Here is a 22,529-nt window from a genome sequence, read left to right on the forward strand (position 1 = left end):
AAACTCTTTGTATAAGATATCTCCAATTTCCACTTATATGTCTTTACATAAACGATTTGGATCAAATAGTTTGTAACGTTTGCAAAATCAACCAACCAAAAAAGGGGAGGAAGAAAGTAAAAAATGTAGTTTTTATTTTTTTTATAATTCTTTTTGCAGGACGGCAGCCGCAAACGACGGAGGAAAAATGTACATTGAGGTTAAAGTTGTAATTTGTCACATAAGTAAAGGGTCAAAATTCTTTAGTACATTTGGGCCTAAAAAGGCCCTTTGTGCGATTCTTCTCAATTTGGTCGGGATATGGTTATCTACCTTTCAATGGTACGTTAGGCCATGTTTAAATTGTGCAAAACCAAAACTATGTGAACCGTCGATCTCGCTCCACTTGGAGCATTTCATTTTGGTGGGTTTTCTTTTCTGATTCTTCTTCTTCTTTTCTATTCATGTTCTGAAATCCTGTTCTTGATCATTGTTGCTTATGAGAAATACATGATTATTTGGAATGCGTCCTGGATTTCCCTCCTAATTAATTGTTTTTGTTTTATTCTGTAGCGTTTTACGTTCTCCTCGAAGTGAAGGAGTACTGCTACACTCGAGTGTAGCAGTTCAGCCTGTGATCGGAGACCTGTAAAGGAATTTATCTTCCTTTGAATCTTCTCAGGTATTTTACCTTTCTGGCTGTGAAATTTGTTTATGTGATGCCCTATTCTGTTGTTGAGCCAAACTGTCATTTTTCTTTCACAGAATTAGGGCAATCTGAAATGTTTAAGGAAACTGTTTAAGGACTTCTTTGATCCAAAATAGTGGTCATTTTCACAAATAACATTGGAATGTTTTTTAGTATATGCAGATATTGAGTTTCATAATCTAAATTGTTGAGATATACACATAGTCTTTAATTGAGCTCATTTCATTGTTGTGAAATAATAATTATACAAAATTTATAACATAAAACATGTTCATCAATAATAGTTGATATTTAGCCTGATCTTTAGTTGGTGACTGCAAGCATTTTTGTAATTTATTAAACCAAACACATTTTGAACCATGGATTAAATTGGGATGTAGATTCTTAATCAGTTGCCAAATACATTCAACTATGCACTGATTCATTGACCTCTTGTTTTCAAATTTTTGTTTTTCAGATTACTATCCAAACACACCCTTATCTTCCATTTGTTCTTTTTCCTCACCTGATTCGACAGATGTGTGGATGAAAATAGGGAATGAGTGATAGTTAGATTCGTCATTTGAGTTAAAATCTTATATCATCGTTTTGTCTGCATTGCAATAGTTAATCTATGTATTAGCCTTATTGATCATTAATAATAATATAAGAGCTGGTTTTAACAAATACATTGATTAGCCTCATTTGATAATATATTTTTTTATTTGTTTTTTTTTTTGAAGATTAAACCTATAAACACACCTACACCTTCATCTCTAGGTTTCTTTACTTTGTTATTCAACCAATGTTTTATAAAATTAAGTTATGTTTTGGGAAAAAAAAAGTTTTAAAAAATATGTTTATATTTTTAGAATTTAGCTTAAAATTCAACTACTTTACTTAGGTAAGATTAAACCCATGGTAAGAATTGAGGGTCAGTTCAATGGAGGCATTAAAGTGATGGCTAATCTATTATTAGTTGGAAGTAGGATTTATTTGTGATTATTGGAGACATAATGCAGTACATGCCCAAGAATATTTTGTATTATGGACTCTCTTATTTAGAAAGTCACTTTAACACTTGCATTTTCACTTGCACTTTCTATTTGATGTCATTCAGAGCTTAACCAAGTAGATAAATCCAGGAGGGTTATTTTCGTTGCATAAAATTGGTGAAATTTCTGCTCCATGTGATTCATATAATACATCATTGGTCCATTTATTAGTAGTTAATCTATACTGCACAAATTCACTGTGTACTCCATAGCAAGCATATTATAGTGCAATCGTTCTATTCAAGAAGAGAGGTATCTCTTTTTTCTATTAGGTTAGATTGTGAAAGATGATACAACAAGAAGAATATTTTTTTGGTAAAAGAAACATTTTATTGATAAATGAAATCTAAGAAAACTCCCAAACATCAAAGAGATTAAAAAAGTGATGCTAACCAGTGATGCGAAAAGATAAACTAAAGAGAGGGAACAATTCTTATTTACACGTGTAAAATTCATAACTCAAATAATTCTTGTTGTTTTTATAGACTTTGTTTAGTCAGGCAAATTGTTTTGCGAAAAATTCAACGATTTGGTAAATTAAATATATGAAATTTGTGTATTGGAATTAGAATAATAATTTTAAAAAAGAATTAATAATTTTTGCTCATGTTCCACGTAATTGACTTCAGTTTATAACTCCCTTCCTAGAAACTATTTTCTTCTTCATATATCGTTTCGTTTGAATGAAATTATATTGCAAGTCATTGGTTTAAATCAATGGTTAAATACTCGCAATTTGTGTATTGCATTTAGAATATCAATTAAAAGACAAAAGTATAATTTTTTCACACCTAATGACCCAATGTTAAAAAAGGTTGAAAATGGAAGTCGTCTTTAAAGAAATTACTGGAAATTGTTTTATGAAAACTAGACGATTTGATAAATTAAATATATATAATTTGTGTATTAGAGTTAGAATACGAATTTAAAAAAAAAAAAAAATTTATTGGCATGAAACGCTTGCCTAAAAAACTTTGTAAATGGACATGGTATTTAAGAAAACTAATGGAACTTGTTTTACGAAAATATGACAATTTGGTAAATTAAATAAATTAAATATACAAATATTTGTGTATTGGATTTAGAATACAAATTTTAAAAAAAAAAAAAAATTCATAATCCTTCTCACATAACCCTTCCCCCAAACATATCTTATCATAACCACCTCATCCTTTTTACATAACTCTTTCCTCAAACACATATTATCATAACCCAAGGATTATTATAATCCTTTTCCCTCATAACCCAATCCTTCCCCCAAACGGCTGCTAAAAGGTATCGATCTTTATTGTAATAGTAATGGATCGTACACCAGAATCACAGTAGAATAACTAGGGCACAATCACAGACGATCGTCCTTAACTCCGTATCTCTCACTCTCGAGAAGATACTCTCCAATCTCTAATTCACTAACTCAATGCCTCTGTGAATAATTATTACTCTCCTGAATGACCTTTACCCCTTACAGTTCCCTTGCCCGTGCTACTCATTCCTTGCACTATTGGCAGCTTAACGTTTCTTTCCCCTTCTTAAGGTGGAATTCAGGAAATTGCTTCCTAAGTCACATCGTATACTGGTAACCCTTTTCAAGCTACCAGTGCTTTCCACTCTATAATCTGGATTCTTACGATACCCATACACTTCTTTCGGTTCTATCTCCCACTCAAATCTCTTGGAGAGTGGAGAGAAGGTAGGTAGTGCTACCTTTTATTGTCCCAATGCATTCTTCAACTGAGATACATGGAACATTAGATGGAGGCTTCTTCCGGCAAGGTTAGTTGATATGCTACTTTTCCTACTTTCACCTCAACATAATATAGGCCAAAATACTTAGGAGACAACTTCTCATTTCTTCTAACTCGCACAGAACACTGTCTATATGGGCGTAGTTTAAGGAAAACATAATCACCCACCTTGTACTCTACTTCACGTCTTTTTTGATCAACATACTTTTTCATTCTCTCCTGTGCTACCCTTAGGTGTTCTTTCAGCATTCCCAGCATGATATCTCTTTCACGTAATTGATGATCTCAAGTGGAATTCGATGTAGACTGCTCACTACACTCAATCAAAGCAGAAAGTACATGACATACAAAGCTTGAAACGGAGTGATACCATTTGAGATGTGATAATTGGTACTATACCAGTACTCTGCCTAATGCAGCCATGAATACCACTGAGTTGGTTGTGGTTTGTTCACCACATAAGCATTGCAAATATGATTCTACACTTTTGTTCACTACTTATTGCCTATCTGACTGTGGGTGGTATGCTATGCTTCTATTCAATTTTTTCTCTGCCAATTGAAACAACTCTTACGAAAAATGGCTAAAAAACACCTTATCCTTGTCTGAGACTATCAATTTAGGAAAACAATGAAGGCACACGATTTCCTTAATGAAAGTGGCTGCCACACTTTTAGCTGTGAAAGGGTGTTTCAACCCAATGAGATGACTATATTTGGTCAATTGATCTATCACCACAAAGACCACATCAAGTCCTTGAGACTTTGGTAATCCTTCAATAAAATCCATGGAAATATCTTCCCACACCGTATTTGAAATTGCTAATGACAGTGGTAATCCAGGTGGTGTCATGGCCAATTATTTATTTCTCTGACACACTGTCACACCCCCTCTCGGATCACCTACTCTCGACACAAGAGATGGCGTGATGTCAACTGAAGTCGCTACGCTACCCTTCAGAACAACACCAGTGGACCCTGACTACTAAACCTTTTGTAATGCTAAACGACTTTGAGTAAATTAACATATGCAACGGATTAACATGATAAGCACAAATTAAACAAACTTCATTACATAAACCTCAAAATAAGTTAATGCTAAATGCCAATGATTACAGACTATACTTTAAGATTGAACATAAACTAAACAACTAAACTTAACCCTAAACTTATGTACAACATAAGAGGGAACCTTAGTACTAACCAACAGCAGCAAAAACTATCAATGACTTTGGAGAGCGGACTGGAGACTACGATCAGGTTCTCGTATCACGATCTCTTCTTGAAAAGTAGAAAAACATTTGAAAAGGGTGAGCTATATAGCCCAATGAGTGACGGTTTTGTAAAACATACTTTTGGAATAAGTAAACTTTATTCTATTTCACAAGTCATTCATAAAACATAACTTAAACATAAAATGTTAAAATTCTTTTCGCTTTTGGAAATATCACTTTCTATCTTTTAGAAGCTCTTTTGCTTTCTAAAACAAATCTTTGCATTCTTGTCTTTGTTAGTTCTATACCCTGGAAACTTGGTCACGATAGTAACTAGCTCGATCTATCGTGCCTGAAACTCGATCATGATTATATCATGCTTGAACTCGATCATGATGATGTCATGCCTGAACTCGGTCATGATGATGTCACGCCTAAACTCGATCAAGATAGCAAAGCGGCGTTCATACTATCCTGCTTAAACTCTGTGGTAGCGACTTAGTGGTCAGCATACCATATACCCCCGGAAACTCTGTGCACATTGACCGTTGATAACTCGATATGTAGAACAAACATGGTATTCTTGCTTAAAATCTTTCTCATTAAATTCATGTGTTTCAAGCATCTTTCTAAAACAAGTAACATTTCTATAAACTCAAAGCATACTTATAATCATTGCTTTGCAAATCCCATCAATAAACTTGTCCATAAATACATGCTTTATTAAAACATTTCTAACTTATGCTTTGGAAACGTTTTCTAGATAAGCACTCAAATACTTTTCATAAACATGCTTGTAATTCGAGATATAATAATCAACTCAGTTCAATAGTCATTCCAAAACATTCTTAAACAATAGCATGTAAAACTTATTCAAAAACTTTATTTAGAAATCATTTTGTCTCTCACTGATGGAGCTTAGATCCTCGGCTCGTAAACTTGCCCAATCACCCTTTGACATGAAATAATGGGAAATAATTCCATTTAATTCCCTTTAATCATAAAAATATAAGAACTTCACTTAAATTTCCCAAAAATCACAAAAACAACCTAAAATCACCAATTGACGTGGGCTGGCACGCAAGGACGAGCAGTAGAGGTCGACATGCGCCTGGGCAAGCCTTGCCGCGTGCTAACCTTGCAAGGGCACGCGGTGCGCCTCACTTGGCCACGTGCCTTGCATCTCGCGTGGCCCTCCTTGCGCTTAGGGCTTGTTGCGCACCTTCTTGGCTGCAAGTGCCTTGCGCAGGCTATGCGTCAAACACAAGCCCATCTGCACTATGCTAACCTCTTTCAACCCAAATCCACGCCCATCTTGCCTAGCAACCCCTGACACTCTACAAACGACCACACTGCCCCGAACTCTATTTCTCGACCAGAACTTAAGTCCCACTTTAGAGGTTAATATCTTAAAATCCGTAACTCAAATAGAAATATTTCCTTCTACAAAGTTGCTGGAAAGTCTAAACTTTCTTACCTCAAAATTTCAGTCGAAAACTCCACGATATGCGTTCGGTAGCCTCCTTAGAGTGAAGACTGCTTAGATTCCTCCGAAAATGACCTTTCTCCCTTCTTCAACCTAAACTCAACTTTCCTCTACTCAAATTTAATTGGCAGCCCCAACTTAGAAAATAGACTCAATTTGTGAACTTTTGAGAGTAATTTCCGCCAAAACACACAAGTAAATTGGGAGAAATTTTGTTCTAAAGTGACCTATTTATATTGAGCTTTGCATGCAAAGTTTCTGACACCTCCTACTTGCTGAAATTTAATCTAGGCATGCAACGGATACCTGTAAAGCACTTCACCGACTCCACCTTTTTATCATCTCGCCTAACTTTACTTAAAACGCCTAAGCAAAATGCCTTGAGCCTTTGGAATGTCTTGCTAACCTCTTTAGCCTTGGCCGCAAGCCTCATCTTGTGCACACAAGTCTCCTCACTTAGCTTCCCACACCTTACTAACCTCTATGGTTGAGTCTTCAGCCTCTTGGCTGCCTAGCTTAACGGCCAATAACCTCTCAAGACAAGTCTTCTCGCCTAGTCCAAAATGCCTACCTCACCTGGAGGTTATTCACTTCTCGGCCACACGCACACAACTCAAGCTTGCCGCCTACCCTTGTCTAAACACCTAGATAACCTATTTGCAGGTTATTTTCTCCTCTTTTGGCCGCCTACCAAGCACAAAATGCCTAGCCAAAGGACTTGGCCAATTTTCCCACTTTTTCAACTTCACCTCCTTAACTTTTAAACCATTCTTTCTTAACCTTCCTTCTTCCCACCGACCATGGCACAATTACAATGACACTTCTCAAGCTTATCCTTCCACCTTAACTTCACTCAAAACTAACCTTTCGAACTCTTTTGGAAAACCCAAGTTTCTTAGGATTCGGGGTTTACAATTTCTCTCCCCCTTAAGAAATTTCATCCTCGAAATTTCAAACAACTCCAGATCATAACATTTTACTTAACTTTAAATAAAAAACTTTTGTCCGGTGTCTCCTCCACTTCCTGTTGACCTAGAGCATACATTTTTCCTCGTTGTCGTGGTCTACCCACTACTCCTTTTTGCTTGATATCACTCGTTCCTTCTCCTCCAGAAGTTGCCACTTTTGGTTGATTAACCGTTTGTCATTGAATTTGTGAATCCGCTTGCAAATCAAACTTTAATTGAGGATAATTTCTTCTAAAATGTCCAGTTGCTTGCATTGATAACAAATATCTGCTCCAACCAAACATTGTCTCCAATGGTACCTTCCACAACTATTGCACAAAGGTTTCCTAACTGTGTTAGCCATAAATTCCTGTCCTGACTGTGAAACTGTAGTTAACCTTGTTGGTTGACTAAAACTTCTTTGCCCTAGTTTTGAGTAGTCACTCCCCATGCTTAGTTCTTGTGATAGCTGTCCAGTAGAACGAGTCTTGAAATCCTTCTTCCCTAACACTCCGGGAACAAAATGCTTTTGATCTTCAGTGTGTTGATGACACGTGACTCAGATATTCAGTGTGTTGATGACACGTAACTTCAAGAGGGAGAAATAGACATATAAGACATCCGATGCAGTAATCGATCACCAATATTGATGGCACCCCAGCTAAGCTCCCAAAAAAAAAGTGTAATCTTTTTTTGGGTAGGTCTTTCTAGATGGCCTGAGTATTAGATCAAATAATAATCGAATCTGTAGCGCCCACAAGATCAGCCATGAGACATTAACCATAGATATTATAGATGGGTCACGCAACCATATCCAAAAAACAGAAGAGGAGTGCTATCTGAAAAAAGCCAAATGATTAGATAAGGAAGGCCTTTAAAGAATCTCCAGTTCATTAAGATTATGTCTTAACTGTAAATCCCAAGCAGTAGAAGATGGAACCCATACATTAGCCACAGTAGCTTCCGGCAGCTACATAATACAACATAGTTGCAGATACATAGTAGAAAGAACATCACTAAAGCCATGAATGCCTAAAACATGTAGATACGCCATCACCAATCCAATGTTGAATTTGAGGAGCAATCAAGTTAATAAACTGACAAATATACCTCAATGAAGCCTTGCATGAAACACGAGTTATTGGAGTAGGCCAAGTACAATTTGGGGTATAATATTTAGCCACAACAAAATTTCTCCATAACACATTACGATCAGATAAAACCTCCAAATCCATTTAGCCAGAAAGGCAGAATTGCAATGCTTAAATACCAAGGCCATCCGAAAGTTGTGGATGCTGTGAAATCAACCAATTTACATTGCGCATGCCACCATCACCATCCGATCCTTCCTGAAAGAAATCACTTAGCAACTTATCAAGACATTTAATGACAGATACTAGAGCCTTAAATGAAGAAAAATAATGTAGGAATACTAGAAAGAGTAGCCTGTATGAGCGTATGCCTGCCACCTTTCGAGATGTATGTTTACTTCCGATTATGAAGTTTATGCTGAAATTTCGAAACATCTAATACAGATTTTTCATTATAAATTTTAAAAAGTACCGATTGGTTCTTAGACCAACTGAGTAGTTTCACTTCTATAATTGCACTGTCCTGAAATATTTGTGATAACTAGTAGATAATTGATCACCTATATGCTACCAATAAACTTTCTTTAATAACCGGTACAAAGCCTGATTTTTTTTTTTTTTAAATTTTTCAATACATGGCTATAGTAATGAAGCTTTAGCTTTTCCAGGAAATGATTACACCAATAGGAGTAGCATTTGCAGTGGGTCTTCTTGGATGGGTTTATCGATCACTGAAACCTTCACCTTCAAAGATATGTGGATCAGAAAATGGCCCGCCAGTGACTTCACCTAGAGTAATGCTCAATGATGGGAGGCATTTGGCCTACAGAGTATTTGGAGTTCCAAAGGAAGAGGCTCAATACAAAATCATTATGTGCCATGGCTTCAATAGCTCCAAAGATATGTACTTACCTGCTTCTCAAGTATGAGACCGTTATTATCTGCTTAGTTATTATCTTTATCTGAGCAGTCTTTAGGATTTTTTGCAGTTATAAATTTATTCAAGTTCTTGAATCTTTTGAACTTTGTCCTTGAGATGGGTTGAAAATTTTGTTTCTAAGTTCCACGCGTCGGTGATAAGTAACGGGCGTGAATGAATAAACTATAAATTATGGTATTGTGCTGTATTTGAGAATTCCTTTAGCTTAAACCTCGTGTCATTTAATGCTTCCTCAAATCTTAGTGTGTGCCTGACGTTATTTGGCAGTTTAATCAAAGGGGTGACAATTTAAGTGAAAATTATTAAATCACTAATTCACCCAAAAACTTAAGCCAGTGATCGAAGGAAAATTTAATTATATATCACTAACACTCCCTAATTTAAAGGTCCAACAAGTGGAAATTAATTTTAATTGGGGAGGAAATGACAATGTAGGGGCTTGAACGCAGGACCTCCCTGAACCATATACCCTGATATCATATTAAATCTTCAATTCACCCAAAAGCTTAAACTAGTGGTTGAAGGAAAATTTAATTATATATCACTAACAAAAATATAAGGCATCTATTTTGTTTTAGGTGATAATATATTTCTGACTCTCGTAATTTAATCCTAGCCTTATCATATTATCTTTCCATGTTTATGTTTCAAAGCCCCCTACTTCGCTGATCAATTGAAGTGTGAATCCCTTTGCTTCTGTCTTATTATTCGATCATATATTCAATTTTTTTTTTTTTTTTTCAGGAATTTATGGATGAACTCAAGATATGTATAGTATTATATGACAGAGCTGGTTATGGAGAGAGTGACCCGTATCCAGCGCGTTCGGTGAAGTCTGAAGCATTTGATATTCAAGAATTAGCAGACAAATTGCACCTTGGCACAAAATTTTATGTAATTGGATGTTCAATTGGAGCATCGGGTATTTGGAGCTGTCTGAAATACATTCCACAAAGGTGCTTTGTCATTTCACTGCGATCAACTGTATTTCAATTCACTTTTTTGGCCTTTTTATACACTTTCACCAACCATTATGCAGACTTTTAGGAGCGTCCCTAGTGGTTCCCTTTGCGAATTTCTGGTGGCCTTCAGTTCCTTCAGCTTTATCACGACAGGCTTTTAGGAAGCTTCCTCAATCTTACCAACGGACGTTTCAGATTGCACATTACACACCTTGGTTATACCACTGGTGGATTACTCAAAAATGGTTCCCAACATTGGGGGCTGATGGCATGTTCAGTGATTCAGATCTAGAGATATTAAAGAGACTGTCCGGAGGCTTAAACCATAACCCGGTACTTTTCCTCTCTGTAATAAATCAATGTTTGATTAGCATATGAAGATTCTAGATGCATGTGTTAGACCCCAATCAAGTTAGTTTACCAAAGAAGAAAAAAAAAACAATAATAAATAAACAATAATAAGTAATAGAATTAGTTAAGAAAAGAGGTTAGCAGATTAGTTAGAAAGCACGTGTTAAATATGCTAAGAAGAAGTCGGCAAACAGTGTGTATAAATAGATGGTTATAGGCGGGAAGAAGATATGAAAAATTTAGTGAATTTCTGTACTTGAATCTTGAGAAGCAAGATCAAGAGGTTGTAACAGAATTGATATCTCATCAATTCTGAGTGTGAGATATTTCTGAAATAAAGGAGGAAGAATATTCTTGAAAGGAGTCCTATCAAATTGGTATCAGAGCCGTGATCCGACAAAATGGTCGAAACCAGAATCGAGGAAAGACTCGAAGTAATCGATCAAGAAATCGCACTGATGAAGAAAGAACTCGAGAAAATGCCGATCATCGAGTTAAGCCTAAACGACATTGCGAAGAATATGCAGACGATGCGATCTCAGTCGGATAAACAAGAACAAATGTTGTTGATGATAATGGAAACCATGGCCAAAGATCGAACCACAACCAGTGAACGAAATGAGGAACCCAATGCGCACATGTCTATGACAAATAAAGGAAAAGAGAAAGAAGCAACCTCCAGCAAATCGGCCATATCGGGCCGAAATAATGCCGACGACCGAAACGAAGGAAAAACAGAGACTGAAGAAGTTACGCCGGACCGGAATAAACTCAAGAAAGTCGAAATGCCCGTGTTCATCGGAGAAGACCCAGATTCATGGCTCTTCCGCGCCGAAAGGTACTTTCAGATCCATAAACTTTCCGATTCTGAGAAAATGCTTGTTTCCACGATTAGTTTTGATGGTCCTGCATTGGTATCGATCTCAAGAAGAAAGAGAAAAATTCATTAGCTGGTCAAACCTGAAGGAGAGATTATTAGTAAGGTTTAGATCGAGCAGGGATGGAACAATATTAGGAAAATTCTTACGGGTCAAACAAGAAACTACAGTCGATGAGTATCGAAACTTGTTTGATAAACTAGTCGCGCCATTAAGTGATGTCCCAGATTCTGTTGTCGAGGACACCTTCATGAATGGTTTGTTTCCATGGATAAGAGCAGAAGTGGTATTTTGTCGACCGAAAGGATTGGCCGAAATGATGGAAGTCGCGCAGCTGGTTGGGAATAGAGAACTCATTCGAAATGAAGCCAATTTGAATGGCTTCGCGGGCGGGAAATATCCTCCACAGAGTACAGCGAACAACAGAGGGACGACAAACACCATTAGTGACAACAAAGGGAATGTCACCTTTCCAATGCGAACCATCACCCTGAGAAGCTCCAATAACATCGAAATCCGTAAAGACGCCAACTCAAGAAGATTGTCCGACGCAGAATTCCAAGCTCGAAAAGAAAAAGGGCTCTGTTTTAGATGCAACGATAAATACTCGGCTGATCATAAATGCAAAATGAAAGAACTACGTGAGCTGAAGATGTTTGTTGTGATAAAAGAAGGTGAGGAATACGAAATAATTGAAGAAAATACTGCCGAAGAAAAAACACTAGCAGTATTGCAAGTAAAAGAACAGAAAACTTTTGTGGAATTATCTTTAAATTCTGTCGTTGGATTATGATCCTGGCACAATGAAAGTTAAAGGAAAGCTTCAAGAGAAAGAGGTGATTATTCTCATAGATTGTGGGGCTACTCACAATTTTATTTTTGAGAAATTAGTAAAATCATTACAATTACCGATCAAAGAGACTGCTCATTACGGCGTTATACTGGGATCGGGAACAGCAATACAAGGTAAAGGTGTGTGTGAAGATGTAGAAATTCAATTAATGAATTGGAAGGTGAAGGAAGAATTTCTATCGCTGGACCTCGGAGGGGTTGATGTTGTGTTGGGTATGCAATGGCTTCATTCACTTGAAGTAACAGTAGTTGATTGGAAAAACCTTACACTTACGTTTTCTAGTGAAGGGAAACAAGTTTCGATAAAAGGGGATCCTAGCCTTACTAAATCACGAATCAGTCTCAAGAGTATGTTTAAGACTTGGCTTGATCACGATGAAGGATTTTTGATCGAATGTAGAGCGATACAAGTTTGTGAAGAGAATGAGCAGACTAATACAACAACTGTTACCCTTGAAGTTGAACCCCTGCAAAACATGTTGAAACAATTCGGAGATGTTTTTGACTGGCCGGAAAAGCTCCCACCAAGAAGAAAAATTGAACATCAAATACATCTCAAAGAAGGGACTAACCCAATAAACATTAGACCTTATAGATATGGGTTTCAACAAAAAGCAGAAATGGAAAAACTAGTGGAGGAAATGCTAACTTCAGGGATTATTAGGCCAAGTAATAGCCCCTTTTCAATCCCGGTACTGTTAGTTAAAAAGAAAGATGGCAGTTGGCGTTTCTGTGTCGATTACCGTGCAGTAAACAACGCTACAATTCCAGATAAATTCCCGATATCGGTGGTTGAAGAACTATTTGATGAGTTAAATGGTGCAACTGTGTTCTCAAAGATAGACCTCAAGTCAGGATATCATCAAATAAGAATGGTTGACGAGGATATCCCAAAAACGGCTTTTCGCACTCATGAAGGTCATTACGAGTTTCTTGTTATGTAGTTTGGATTAACCAACGCTCCTGCCACTTTTCAAGCCTTGATGAACAACATCTTTAGACCATTTTTGAGAAAATTTGTTTTGGTCTTCTTTGATGATATCCTGATCTACAGCAAAAATGAGAAGGACCACGTAGAGCATATTGAAAAGGTCTTCCTCACATTAAGAAGACATGCCTTATTTGCCAACAAAAAAAAGTGTAATTTTGGTCAGCAAAAGATTGAATATTTGGGGCACATCATATCAGGGGAAGGAGTAGTAGATTCTGAAAAAATCAAAGCAGTTGCGGATTGGCCATGCCCAACAAACATAAGAGAAGTCCGGGGATTCCTTGGATTAACAGGCTACTATAGGAGATTCGTCCAACATTATGGGTCAATAGCTGCCCCTTTAACTCAACTCCTTAAAAAGGGTGGATTTAAATGGAACGAAGAATCCGAAAAAGCATTCTTAAAATTGAAGTCTGCAATGATGTCCCTACCAATATTGGCTTTACCCAGTTTTGAACTTCCCTTTGAAATAGAAACAGATGCGTCCGATTTTGAAGTGGGGGCCGTGTTAGTTCAATCAAAGAGACCCATTGCCTTCTATAGTCATACACTATCCATGAGAGATAGAGCTCGACCTGTATACGAACGCGAGTTGATGGTTGTTGTACTATCCGTACAAAGATGGAGACCATATCTGCTGGGGGCGAAATTTATTGTAAAAACAGATTAGAAATCACTAAAATTCTTGCTGGAGCAGAGGGTTATCCAACCGCAATATCAAAAATGGGTGTCTAAATTACTTGGATATTCATTTGAAGTGGTTTATAAACCAAGCTTAGAAAATAAGGCAGTCGATGCCTTATCGAGAAAACCACCAGACATACAATTAAACGCCATATCAGCCCCGTATTTGGTGGATTTGCAAGTCATAAAAGAAGAGGTGGAAAAAGATGAGAAATTAAAGAAAGTGATAGCCAATTTAAATGAAGAAGATGAAGCTCAAGCCAGTAAATTTACACTGAAGAATGGCCATCTGCACTACAAAAATCGACTGGTAATCTCAAAAACTTTGTCCTTAATTCCAGCAATGTTAAATACTTTTCATGACTCAGTGGTAGGAGGACACTCGGGATTCCTAAGAACATATAAAAGACTAGCAAGTGAGGTATATTGGGAAGGGATGAAATCGGATGTCAAAAAACACTGTGGTTCTTGCATAGCTTGCCAATGTAACAAAAGTTTTGCTCTATCACCAGCCGGACTGTTAATACCACTGGAAATACCTCATCAAGTTTGGAGCGACATCTCTATGGACTTCATTAATGGTCTACCTAAAGCAAAGGGATATGATGTAATACTCGTTGTAGTAGATCGACTCAGCAAATACAGTCATTTTTTGGCCCTTAAACACCCTTACACAGCCAAGTCAGCAGCAGATATTTTTGTAAAAGAAATAGTCCGACTGCACGGATTCCCTTCCTCCATTGTCTCCGACCGGGACAAGATATTTCTCAGCCACTTCTGGAATGAATTGTTCAAAATGGCAGGTACTAAACTCAGGAAAAGCACAGCATATCACCCACAGTCCGATGGACAAACGGAAGTGGTAAACAGAGGCTTGGAAACTTATCTTAGATGTTTCTGTAGTGAACGTCCAAGAGAATGGATTTTATGGCTACCCTGGGTCGAGTATTGGTACAATACTACTTATCAGAAAGCACTTGATATGTCTCCATTCCAAGTGGTGTACGGCCGTAAACCACCAACCTTGTTGTCATACGGAGAAAGGACTTCAAATTCGTCGGTAGATGAACAGCTGAGAGAACTAACAACAAATGAAATTATATGCTGACCGAAAAAGGCGACATGCTGAGTTTCAGATTGATGAATTGGTGTTGCTTAAGATACGTCCATATCGACAAACCACTTTGCGAAGTAAAAGGAATGAGAAGTTATCATCTCGGTATTTTGGACCTTACAAAATTCTGGAAAGAATTGGTGAGGTAGCTTACAGATTGGAATTACCAGTGGATGCGGTTATTCACCCTGTTTTCCATGTCTCTCAATTAAGAAAATTCGTGAGTAATCAGACGAACGTTTTGCCTACACTACAACACGTGACAAAGAAGCTTGAGTGGCAATCTCAATCGGAAGAAGTTCGAGACTACAAACTGGACAAATCTGGGAAATGGGAAGTGTTAATTGCTTGGCAGAACCTACCGGACTATGAAGCTTCTTGGGAAGACTATGATGAAATAAAAAAGTTGTATCCTAATTTACACCTTGAGGACAAGGTGAATTTAAAAGGGGGAAGTAATGTTAGACCCCCAATCAAGTTAGTTTACCAAAGAAGAAAAAAATAAATAAATAAACAATAATAAGTAACAGAATTAGTTAAGAAAAGAGGTTAACAGATTAGTTAGAAAGCACGTGTTAAATATGCTAAGAAGAAGTCGGCAAACAGTGTGTATAAATAGATGGTTATAAGCGGGAAGAAGATATGAAAAATTTAGTGAATTTCTGTACTTGAATCTTGAGAAGCAAGATCAAGAGATTGTAACAGAATTGATATCTCATCAATTCTGAGTGTAAGATATTTCTGAAATAAAGGAGGAAGAATATTCTTGAAAGGAGTCCTATCAGCATGATAGATGCACCCGATCCAACTTTCCTAGTTTCATCTGACTTCTAAGTATTAGACGCAATATGGAAAAATATCTATCACTTATAATTTTTTAGAAAAACTTTCTATAGAATTACAGAAGTATTTTTAGCCAATGAAATAATTTTATGGTGTTTGCTTTTCAGTCACTTGATAATTCTAAATAAGTGCAATATTATTGCATTTAGTGAATCCACATTTTGCTTCTTTCAAGATTTTTTTTTTGAAAGCACGACACTTTACAGTTATCCCAAAATTATTTTTGTAGTATGTGTTTTGGTGATTTTATGTTTTTGAAATGCTACTTTTGACCTCATTTACAAACATCATAATAAATTTGAGAAAGTTTTTAATTAGATAAAAGAACTTTTACCTTTCTAAATGGCGGTCAAACTCTGTTTCATAATTTGATACCTTGGTGCTTTATGATATTATCTCTCTTATTAACAAAAGTTACAAGGAAGAAATAAATAGACAACATGCTTATGATAAAAAGGAAATGAAATTAGGTTAAATCCTTCCTTATGGTCAAGCCCACTAATTCTAATACTCTTCCTCAAGTTGGGACGTAGAAATCATTGAGACCCAACTTGCTGACACATGAGTTAAAGCTTTGTCTGAGAAGCCATTTGGTGAGAACATCAGCAATCTATTGGCTCAAGGGGGTGTAAGGAATGCATATGCTACCATTGTCCAATCTTTATTTAACCAAGTGTCAATCAATCCCCACATGTTTAGTTCTATCATGTTGAACTGGATTGTTGGTGATGCTAATTGTTGCCTTATTATCACAAAATAATTTCAACGGCACCTCACAGTCCTGATGAAGGTTAGATAGGACTTTCTGAAGCCAAATTTTCTCACATATCCCCAAACTCATAGTCCTATACTTAGCTTCAGCACTACTTCTAGCAACAACCCATTGCTTCTTACTCCTCCAGGTCACGAGATTGTCCCATACAAAGGTACAGTAACCGGACGCCAATCAAAATCAGTATAGACCTTAATAGCTCTCTTGTCGGTCGTCCTAAACACCAACCATTTAGTAGGAGTTGTTTTTTAAGTATCTCAGGATTCTATTAATTGCCTACATGAACTGGCTAACAGCACTCACAGCATAGGAGATATCTGATTGAGTATGTGACAAGTAAATCAACTTTCCCGAAGCCGCTGATATTTTTCTTTATCAACTGGAACTTTATCATCTAAATTTTCCAGTTTACAGGTGAATTCAATAGGAGTATCAGCAGAATGACATCTCAGCATATTTGTCTCGGTCAACAAATCAAAGGTATACTTACTCTAAGATACGAAGATACCTTATTTTGATCTAGCTACCTCCATATGAAGGAAATATTTTAGATTCCCCAAGTCTTTGATTTCAAGCTCATCACCCATCTTCTTTTCCAGTTGGATGATCTTAGCGTTGTCATCCCCAGATAAAACAATGTCATCAACATAAACAATCAACGCGACGAACTTTCCAGCCTTGGAGACTTTTATAAACAATGTGTGATTAGGGTGCCCTTGGCTGTATCCTTGGGACTTGACAAAGGTAGTAAACCTATCAAACCATGCTTTCGGTGATTGTTTTAGTTCATACAAGGATTTCTGAAATTTGCAAACCCAATGATCAAACAGGGCTTCAAACCATTGAGGGGGGCTCATGTAGACTTCCTCTTCCAAGTCTCCATTCAAGAACGCTTTCTTAACATCTAGCTGATATGGAGGCCAATCGCAACAAATAATAGGACCCTAATGTTATTTAGTTTTGCAACTGGGGAAAAAGTTTCAGAGTGATTGACGCCATAGGTCTGAGTAAACCCTTTTGCAACTAACCTGGTTTTATGTCTGTCAAGAGTTTCATCTACCTTGTATTTGAGTGTGAACACCCATTTACATCCCACGGTTTTATGTCCCTTAGGGAGAGTACTGTTTTCCACTCAGGGCATTCTAAAGCAATGTGAATATTTTTAGGTATCATGGTAGAGTCGATGTTGGTTGTGAAGGTTCTGAACTCTCATATGAAACATAGTTACAAATGGAGTGCTTTGTGTAGGACCTGGTACCTTTCCTAAGCGCAATAGGAATGTCAAGAGAAGAACCATATACTTATCCAAATTACCTGAATGATCTTGTTCAGCCTCATTATCATCAGTTTCTACTATGACCTTGGTCTCATCAACTCTGTCTTTTTCTTCCATATCTTTAGGAACAGCAATATCAGACCTTTCAATTCTCACTCATTTTTTTGTAAACACGAGTCAATTGAACTAGTCATACATTGATCTCGTGGAAGTTTGGAGTCTTGGACCGGAGCCGGCGGATCAGTAAGGGACTCTATTTCCTTTCTGAGATTCCTGCTATTGTAGGTTTTTCAGGGAACTTGGTTTGTAGGTAGGACCATGGGATGAGGATCAAGGTCAAGTAAGGTAAGAAGGGTATGATAAGGGCCAAAGTTTTGAACATAGGTTGTACACCCAAACACACGAAGAGGAACTTCAGAAATGAGGCGGGTAGAGGGATAAGACTCCTTGAGACAATCTAAGGGTGTCTGGAGGTGGAGGATACAAGAATACATTCTATTGATGAGATAGGCTGTACTAAGAACATCTCCCCATAGATAAGAAGGAAAGAAAGTAAACAACATAAGGGAACGAGCTACTTCCAGAAGATTATGGTTTTATCCCTTGGCAACCTCATTTTGTTGAGGGGTGTAAGCACACGAGCTCTGGTGGGCAATCCTTTTGGAGAATGGAACTCACTAAGGGTATTGTTTTGAAACTCATGACTATTATCACTCCGAAGAATTGCAATTTTTTTTATTGACGTGCGTTTCTACAGTGTGATAGAAGTTCTGGAAGGCAAAGGAGTCCTTAGATTTATCAGTAAGGATGACCTAGGTAAGACGGGTATGATCATCAATAAAGGTCACAAACCACTGTTTCCCAAAGGAGGTAGTGACCTTTGAAGGACCCCAAACGTTGCTATGGATAAGGGTGAACGGTTGAGATTTGGCTTATATGGCTATAATGGAAAGCAAACTCAATGTTGTTTGGCCCGAATATACACATTACAAGAGTAAGAGGAGATATCAACTTTAGAGAAGAGATGGGTAAATAAATACTTCATATATTGAAATCTAGGTGGTCCAATAGGAAATGCCATAATATACGATCTTGTTCAGAAATAGTAAAATATGAAGATAGTAAACTAATCCTAGGATTACTACTAGTAGAGGTATCATGGTCAAGGAGGTAGAGTCCCCTATTATCTCGAGCAGTGCCAATCATCCTCCTCGAGCTCAAGTTCTGAAAAGAAACAAAATCAGTAAGAAAGCAGCTTTGCAGTTTAACTCATGAGTGATCTTGCTTATAGATAGCAAATTATAGGTAATCTTAGGCACATGCAACATATTCTAGAGAGATAGGTCTTCAAAGGGGAAAATTTGCCCCTTCCTAGCAATTGGAGCTAAGAAACCCTCAACCATTATGATCTTTTCATTACCAGCAGACAAAATATAAGAAACAAAATTCTCAGAGAAACTTGTCAAGTGATCTGTAGCACCAGAGTCTAGGATCCAAGGATTCTTCCTATTGACACCGATAAGACTAAGAGACTGAGGCATACCTGACTGAGTAATGGCTCCTAAAGTTGAGGGTGGACTGGGACCGGTTTGGTTTACTGTAGGGTCAAATGGTTGAGAGTTTCCTGCAGACTCACCCATATAAGAACACCCTGAATTCTGTTTATCATTTGAGGAACGTTTCTTACTTCCTAAAGGATGACCATGAAGTTTTCGACACTAACCCTTAGTGTGCTACTATTTTTTGTAATGCTCACAAATAGAGATTGATTTCCTGTTGTTCTTCTCACTATCATGGATCGAGGATCTAGCACTAAAGACAACGAAGTCAGTAGCATGAATAGTCAGAACACTCATAGCAATTGTACGGTTTTCTCCATGATGGACTTCATAACACACTTTCATTGAAAAGGAAGGGGGTCACTGGCCTAGTATATGACCATAAACAATGTCAAATTTGGGGTTGAGACATGCGGAAGTCATAAATCTAATCAGCTTCTTTGAATCTAATCAACCTCATTCGGAGTATCTCATACCGTCTCTCTGTACAGGTCTATCTCTTGCCAAAGTAGGGAAAGTTTATTGAAGTAGGAGGTAACATCTAGAGTTCCTTGCTTGCAATCATGGACTTTTTTTCTCGGTGTATACAAACGAGAGGCGTTCTGATGCTTCGAATAGAGTTTCTGAGTAATGTCCCACAGATCCTTTGTAGTTGCTACATAAAGCAGAGGATTGCCAATTTGTGGTTTCATACTATTAATCAACATGGACTGAATAAGAGAGTCATCTCTTCTCTAGAAACGTTCCTGGGCATCAACAGGTGGGGATTGAAGAGTCTCCCCTGTCAAAAAACCGAATCGGTGACGTCTCTCAAGAAACATTTGACCGTTTAAGACCAGGAAAAATAGTTCTGGTCATTCAGTTTCTCTCCTGGAAAGACACCTATCAATAGTGCCAGAGAACTAATCATATAATTTGAGGAAAAAGTAGGGAACCAAGTTACCGGGTTCTTGGAATACATCGGCAAGTTTTTTGTTTGGATTGTGCCAAAGATTCACCAACTTGAAACCCAGATTTATTATGGAGTTGATCAATCCCGGTACCATGGAAGTGCGGTTGCGGTAAAGAATCAAAATGCAACACTGCATAAAAAGAGGGCAGCATGTAGAATGGGGCCTGCGGTGGTGCGTGGATGTGTGGCTGATCAAGAGAGTGCTGCGACTAAACAGAGGGCCACGGTCAGGAGTAAGCTGGCTGAACTGTGAAGACGACGGATGGCGGCACGTGGGGGTGCGTGCTTGGCAATGGCGAGGCAGCTGACTCTGAGGGTGAGGCCCGTGTGATCACCGACGGCTTCTGAAGCTGGTGGAGCAACTTTTCCATGGCAGCGGTGACTGTGGATCCATGGCTAGAGTTTCCTCTTTACCTCGCTTTGATACCAATATTAAAAGGGATAAAGAAAATAGGCACTGAGTTACGTGGAACCCAAGTACCTGGAAAAAAACTACAATCTGACTTTCTTATTAACTTCTCTTATTAACAAAAGATACAAGGGGACAATAAATAGACAACATGCTTATGATGAAAAAGAAAAGGAAATTAGATTAAATCCTTCCTTAGGCCAAGCTCACTAATTCTAACATTTTCCATACTAAGATGCACATTAAAATCAAATGTAGGTCAAGAAATCTAAATTTTATACAAAAGAAAGGGACAGCCATAACTTCTATTATCGAATTTGATATATTTTGCCTGATTCTTATCTTTTATCTGTTAAACCTTTAAATATCATCAGCATTTTGACAGAGTTATGCTTTGAGTTAACATGTTTGACATAATTCATGTGCCAAATCTTTGCAAACAAATTTAGGAAAAAGTGGCGCAACAAGGTGAACATGAATCGCTGAACCGAGACATACTGACTGTCTTGGGAGAAAAATGGGAGTTTGATCCCATCATCGACGTGAGCAATCCATTCCCTGACAACAATGGCTCTGTTCATATTTGGCAAGGTTGTGAAGATCGTGTCGTTGCTTTTGAGTTTAATCGTTTTATAGCAGAGAAACTTCCGTGGATTCAGTATCATGAAGTTCCTGATGGTGGGCATCTAATAATTCATGATGCTGAAAAATTTGAAGCTATAATAAGGGCACTTTTGGCCAGATGAGTCCACACTTGTCGGGTGACATTGCCATCGTGTACTGTACTTTGTATTTTATTAGTTGCATAGTATCCACGATAGATTTCCATTCAATAGTGCCAACAAACTGATCCTCCGAAAGATAGATTAAAGATGAATGGCAATTTATCTTGCTGCTACTGATTGTGGTATGTACCTGGACTCGGGTTTAGAACAGCTATGTTAAGGTGAGGATCATATTCAAAATCAAATCTTTAACTTTTATGCTTGTTAAAATATAAACTTGATTTGAGTTGACAACACTTAGGCCTGGTCCAAATAGAAGCTCACTTTCTAGAAGTAGTAATTATTATAATATTCTAGAGAAATTAACTGTAGGAGATATTTAGGGTAAAAATATCTAGATAACATGATAAAGAAGTGTAATTGTAGAGAATATTCTAAAATGGCATTTGTAACCATTAGATCAAAAATGTGTTGGGCAAAATCTTAGCCATGCATTCAGGGGTGCTAACTAATATAAATAGAAGAGATGTCCTACCATGTGTATCAAGCCAAAAAATTAGAAGGGTCTAATAACTCAACTAACATTTTTCCTCAATTTTCTTTTCCTAATCTCTAAAATTCAATTCCAACGAAGTGGTATTAGAGCTTAAGGATTCTTTTAAAGAATATGGCAAGCAATAGCAAGGTTCCATTCGTAGTCCCAATGCTCAACAAGAGCAACTATGATAATGAAGTATCAAGATGAAGACTCTTCTTGGCTCACAAGATGTGTGGAAGATGGTAGAAAAAGAATACATTGAACCAGAAAATGATGGTGGTTTTTCTCAAGCACAAAGGGATACTTTGAGAGATTTAGGAAAGGGAGATAATAAGGCTCTTTATACAATCCATGAAGGATTAGATCATGATGCATTTGAAGAAGTTTCAAACGCAAAGACGGCGAAAGTAGCAAGGGAGATGCTTCGAACATTGCACAGCATCATAGATTGCCAACAAAAAGGTACGTCTTCAAACTCT

General features: G+C 37.4%; 1 protein-coding gene across 4 annotated transcripts; it reads left to right on the forward strand.

Moving 5' to 3' along the window:
* Positions 1–275: 275 nt before the first annotated feature.
* On the forward strand, positions 276–21,757 carry LOC103500119 (uncharacterized). Of its 4 annotated transcripts, none has more exons than XM_008463332.3 (6): positions 276–403; positions 553–661; positions 8,864–9,127; positions 9,889–10,100; positions 10,184–10,439; positions 21,237–21,757. In XM_008463332.3, the coding sequence occupies exons 3-6, from the start codon at positions 8,876–8,878 to the stop codon at positions 21,531–21,533; spliced, it is 1,017 nt and encodes a 338-aa protein (XP_008461554.2). In that variant the 5' UTR covers positions 276–403; positions 553–661; positions 8,864–8,875; the 3' UTR covers positions 21,534–21,757. The 4 variants fall into 4 exon arrangements, with proteins under 4 accessions (XP_008461554.2, XP_008461550.2, XP_050936393.1 ...); XM_008463328.3 differs by having other exon boundaries at positions 277–403; positions 8,873–9,127; XM_051080436.1 differs by lacking the exon at positions 276–403 and having other exon boundaries at positions 413–661; positions 8,873–9,127.
* Positions 21,758–22,529: the final 772 nt, after the last annotated feature.

Source organism: Cucumis melo, chromosome 12 (genome assembly GCF_025177605.1).
Source record: "Cucumis melo cultivar AY chromosome 12, USDA_Cmelo_AY_1.0, whole genome shotgun sequence".
NCBI classification, from domain to species: Eukaryota; Viridiplantae; Streptophyta; class Magnoliopsida; order Cucurbitales; family Cucurbitaceae; genus Cucumis; species Cucumis melo.

What these genes read in the sequence shown, in the direction of transcription:
- LOC103500119 (XM_051080435.1), top strand. An exon ending in CTGAAATACATTCCACAAAG is followed by an intron (nt 10,101 to 10,183) that starts GTGCTTTGTCAT and finishes ACCATTATGCAG; the next exon opens with ACTTTTAGGAGCGTCCCTAG. An exon ending in GAGGCTTAAACCATAACCCG is followed by an intron (nt 10,440 to 21,236) that starts GTACTTTTCCTC and finishes AAACAAATTTAG; the next exon opens with GAAAAAGTGGCGCAACAAGG.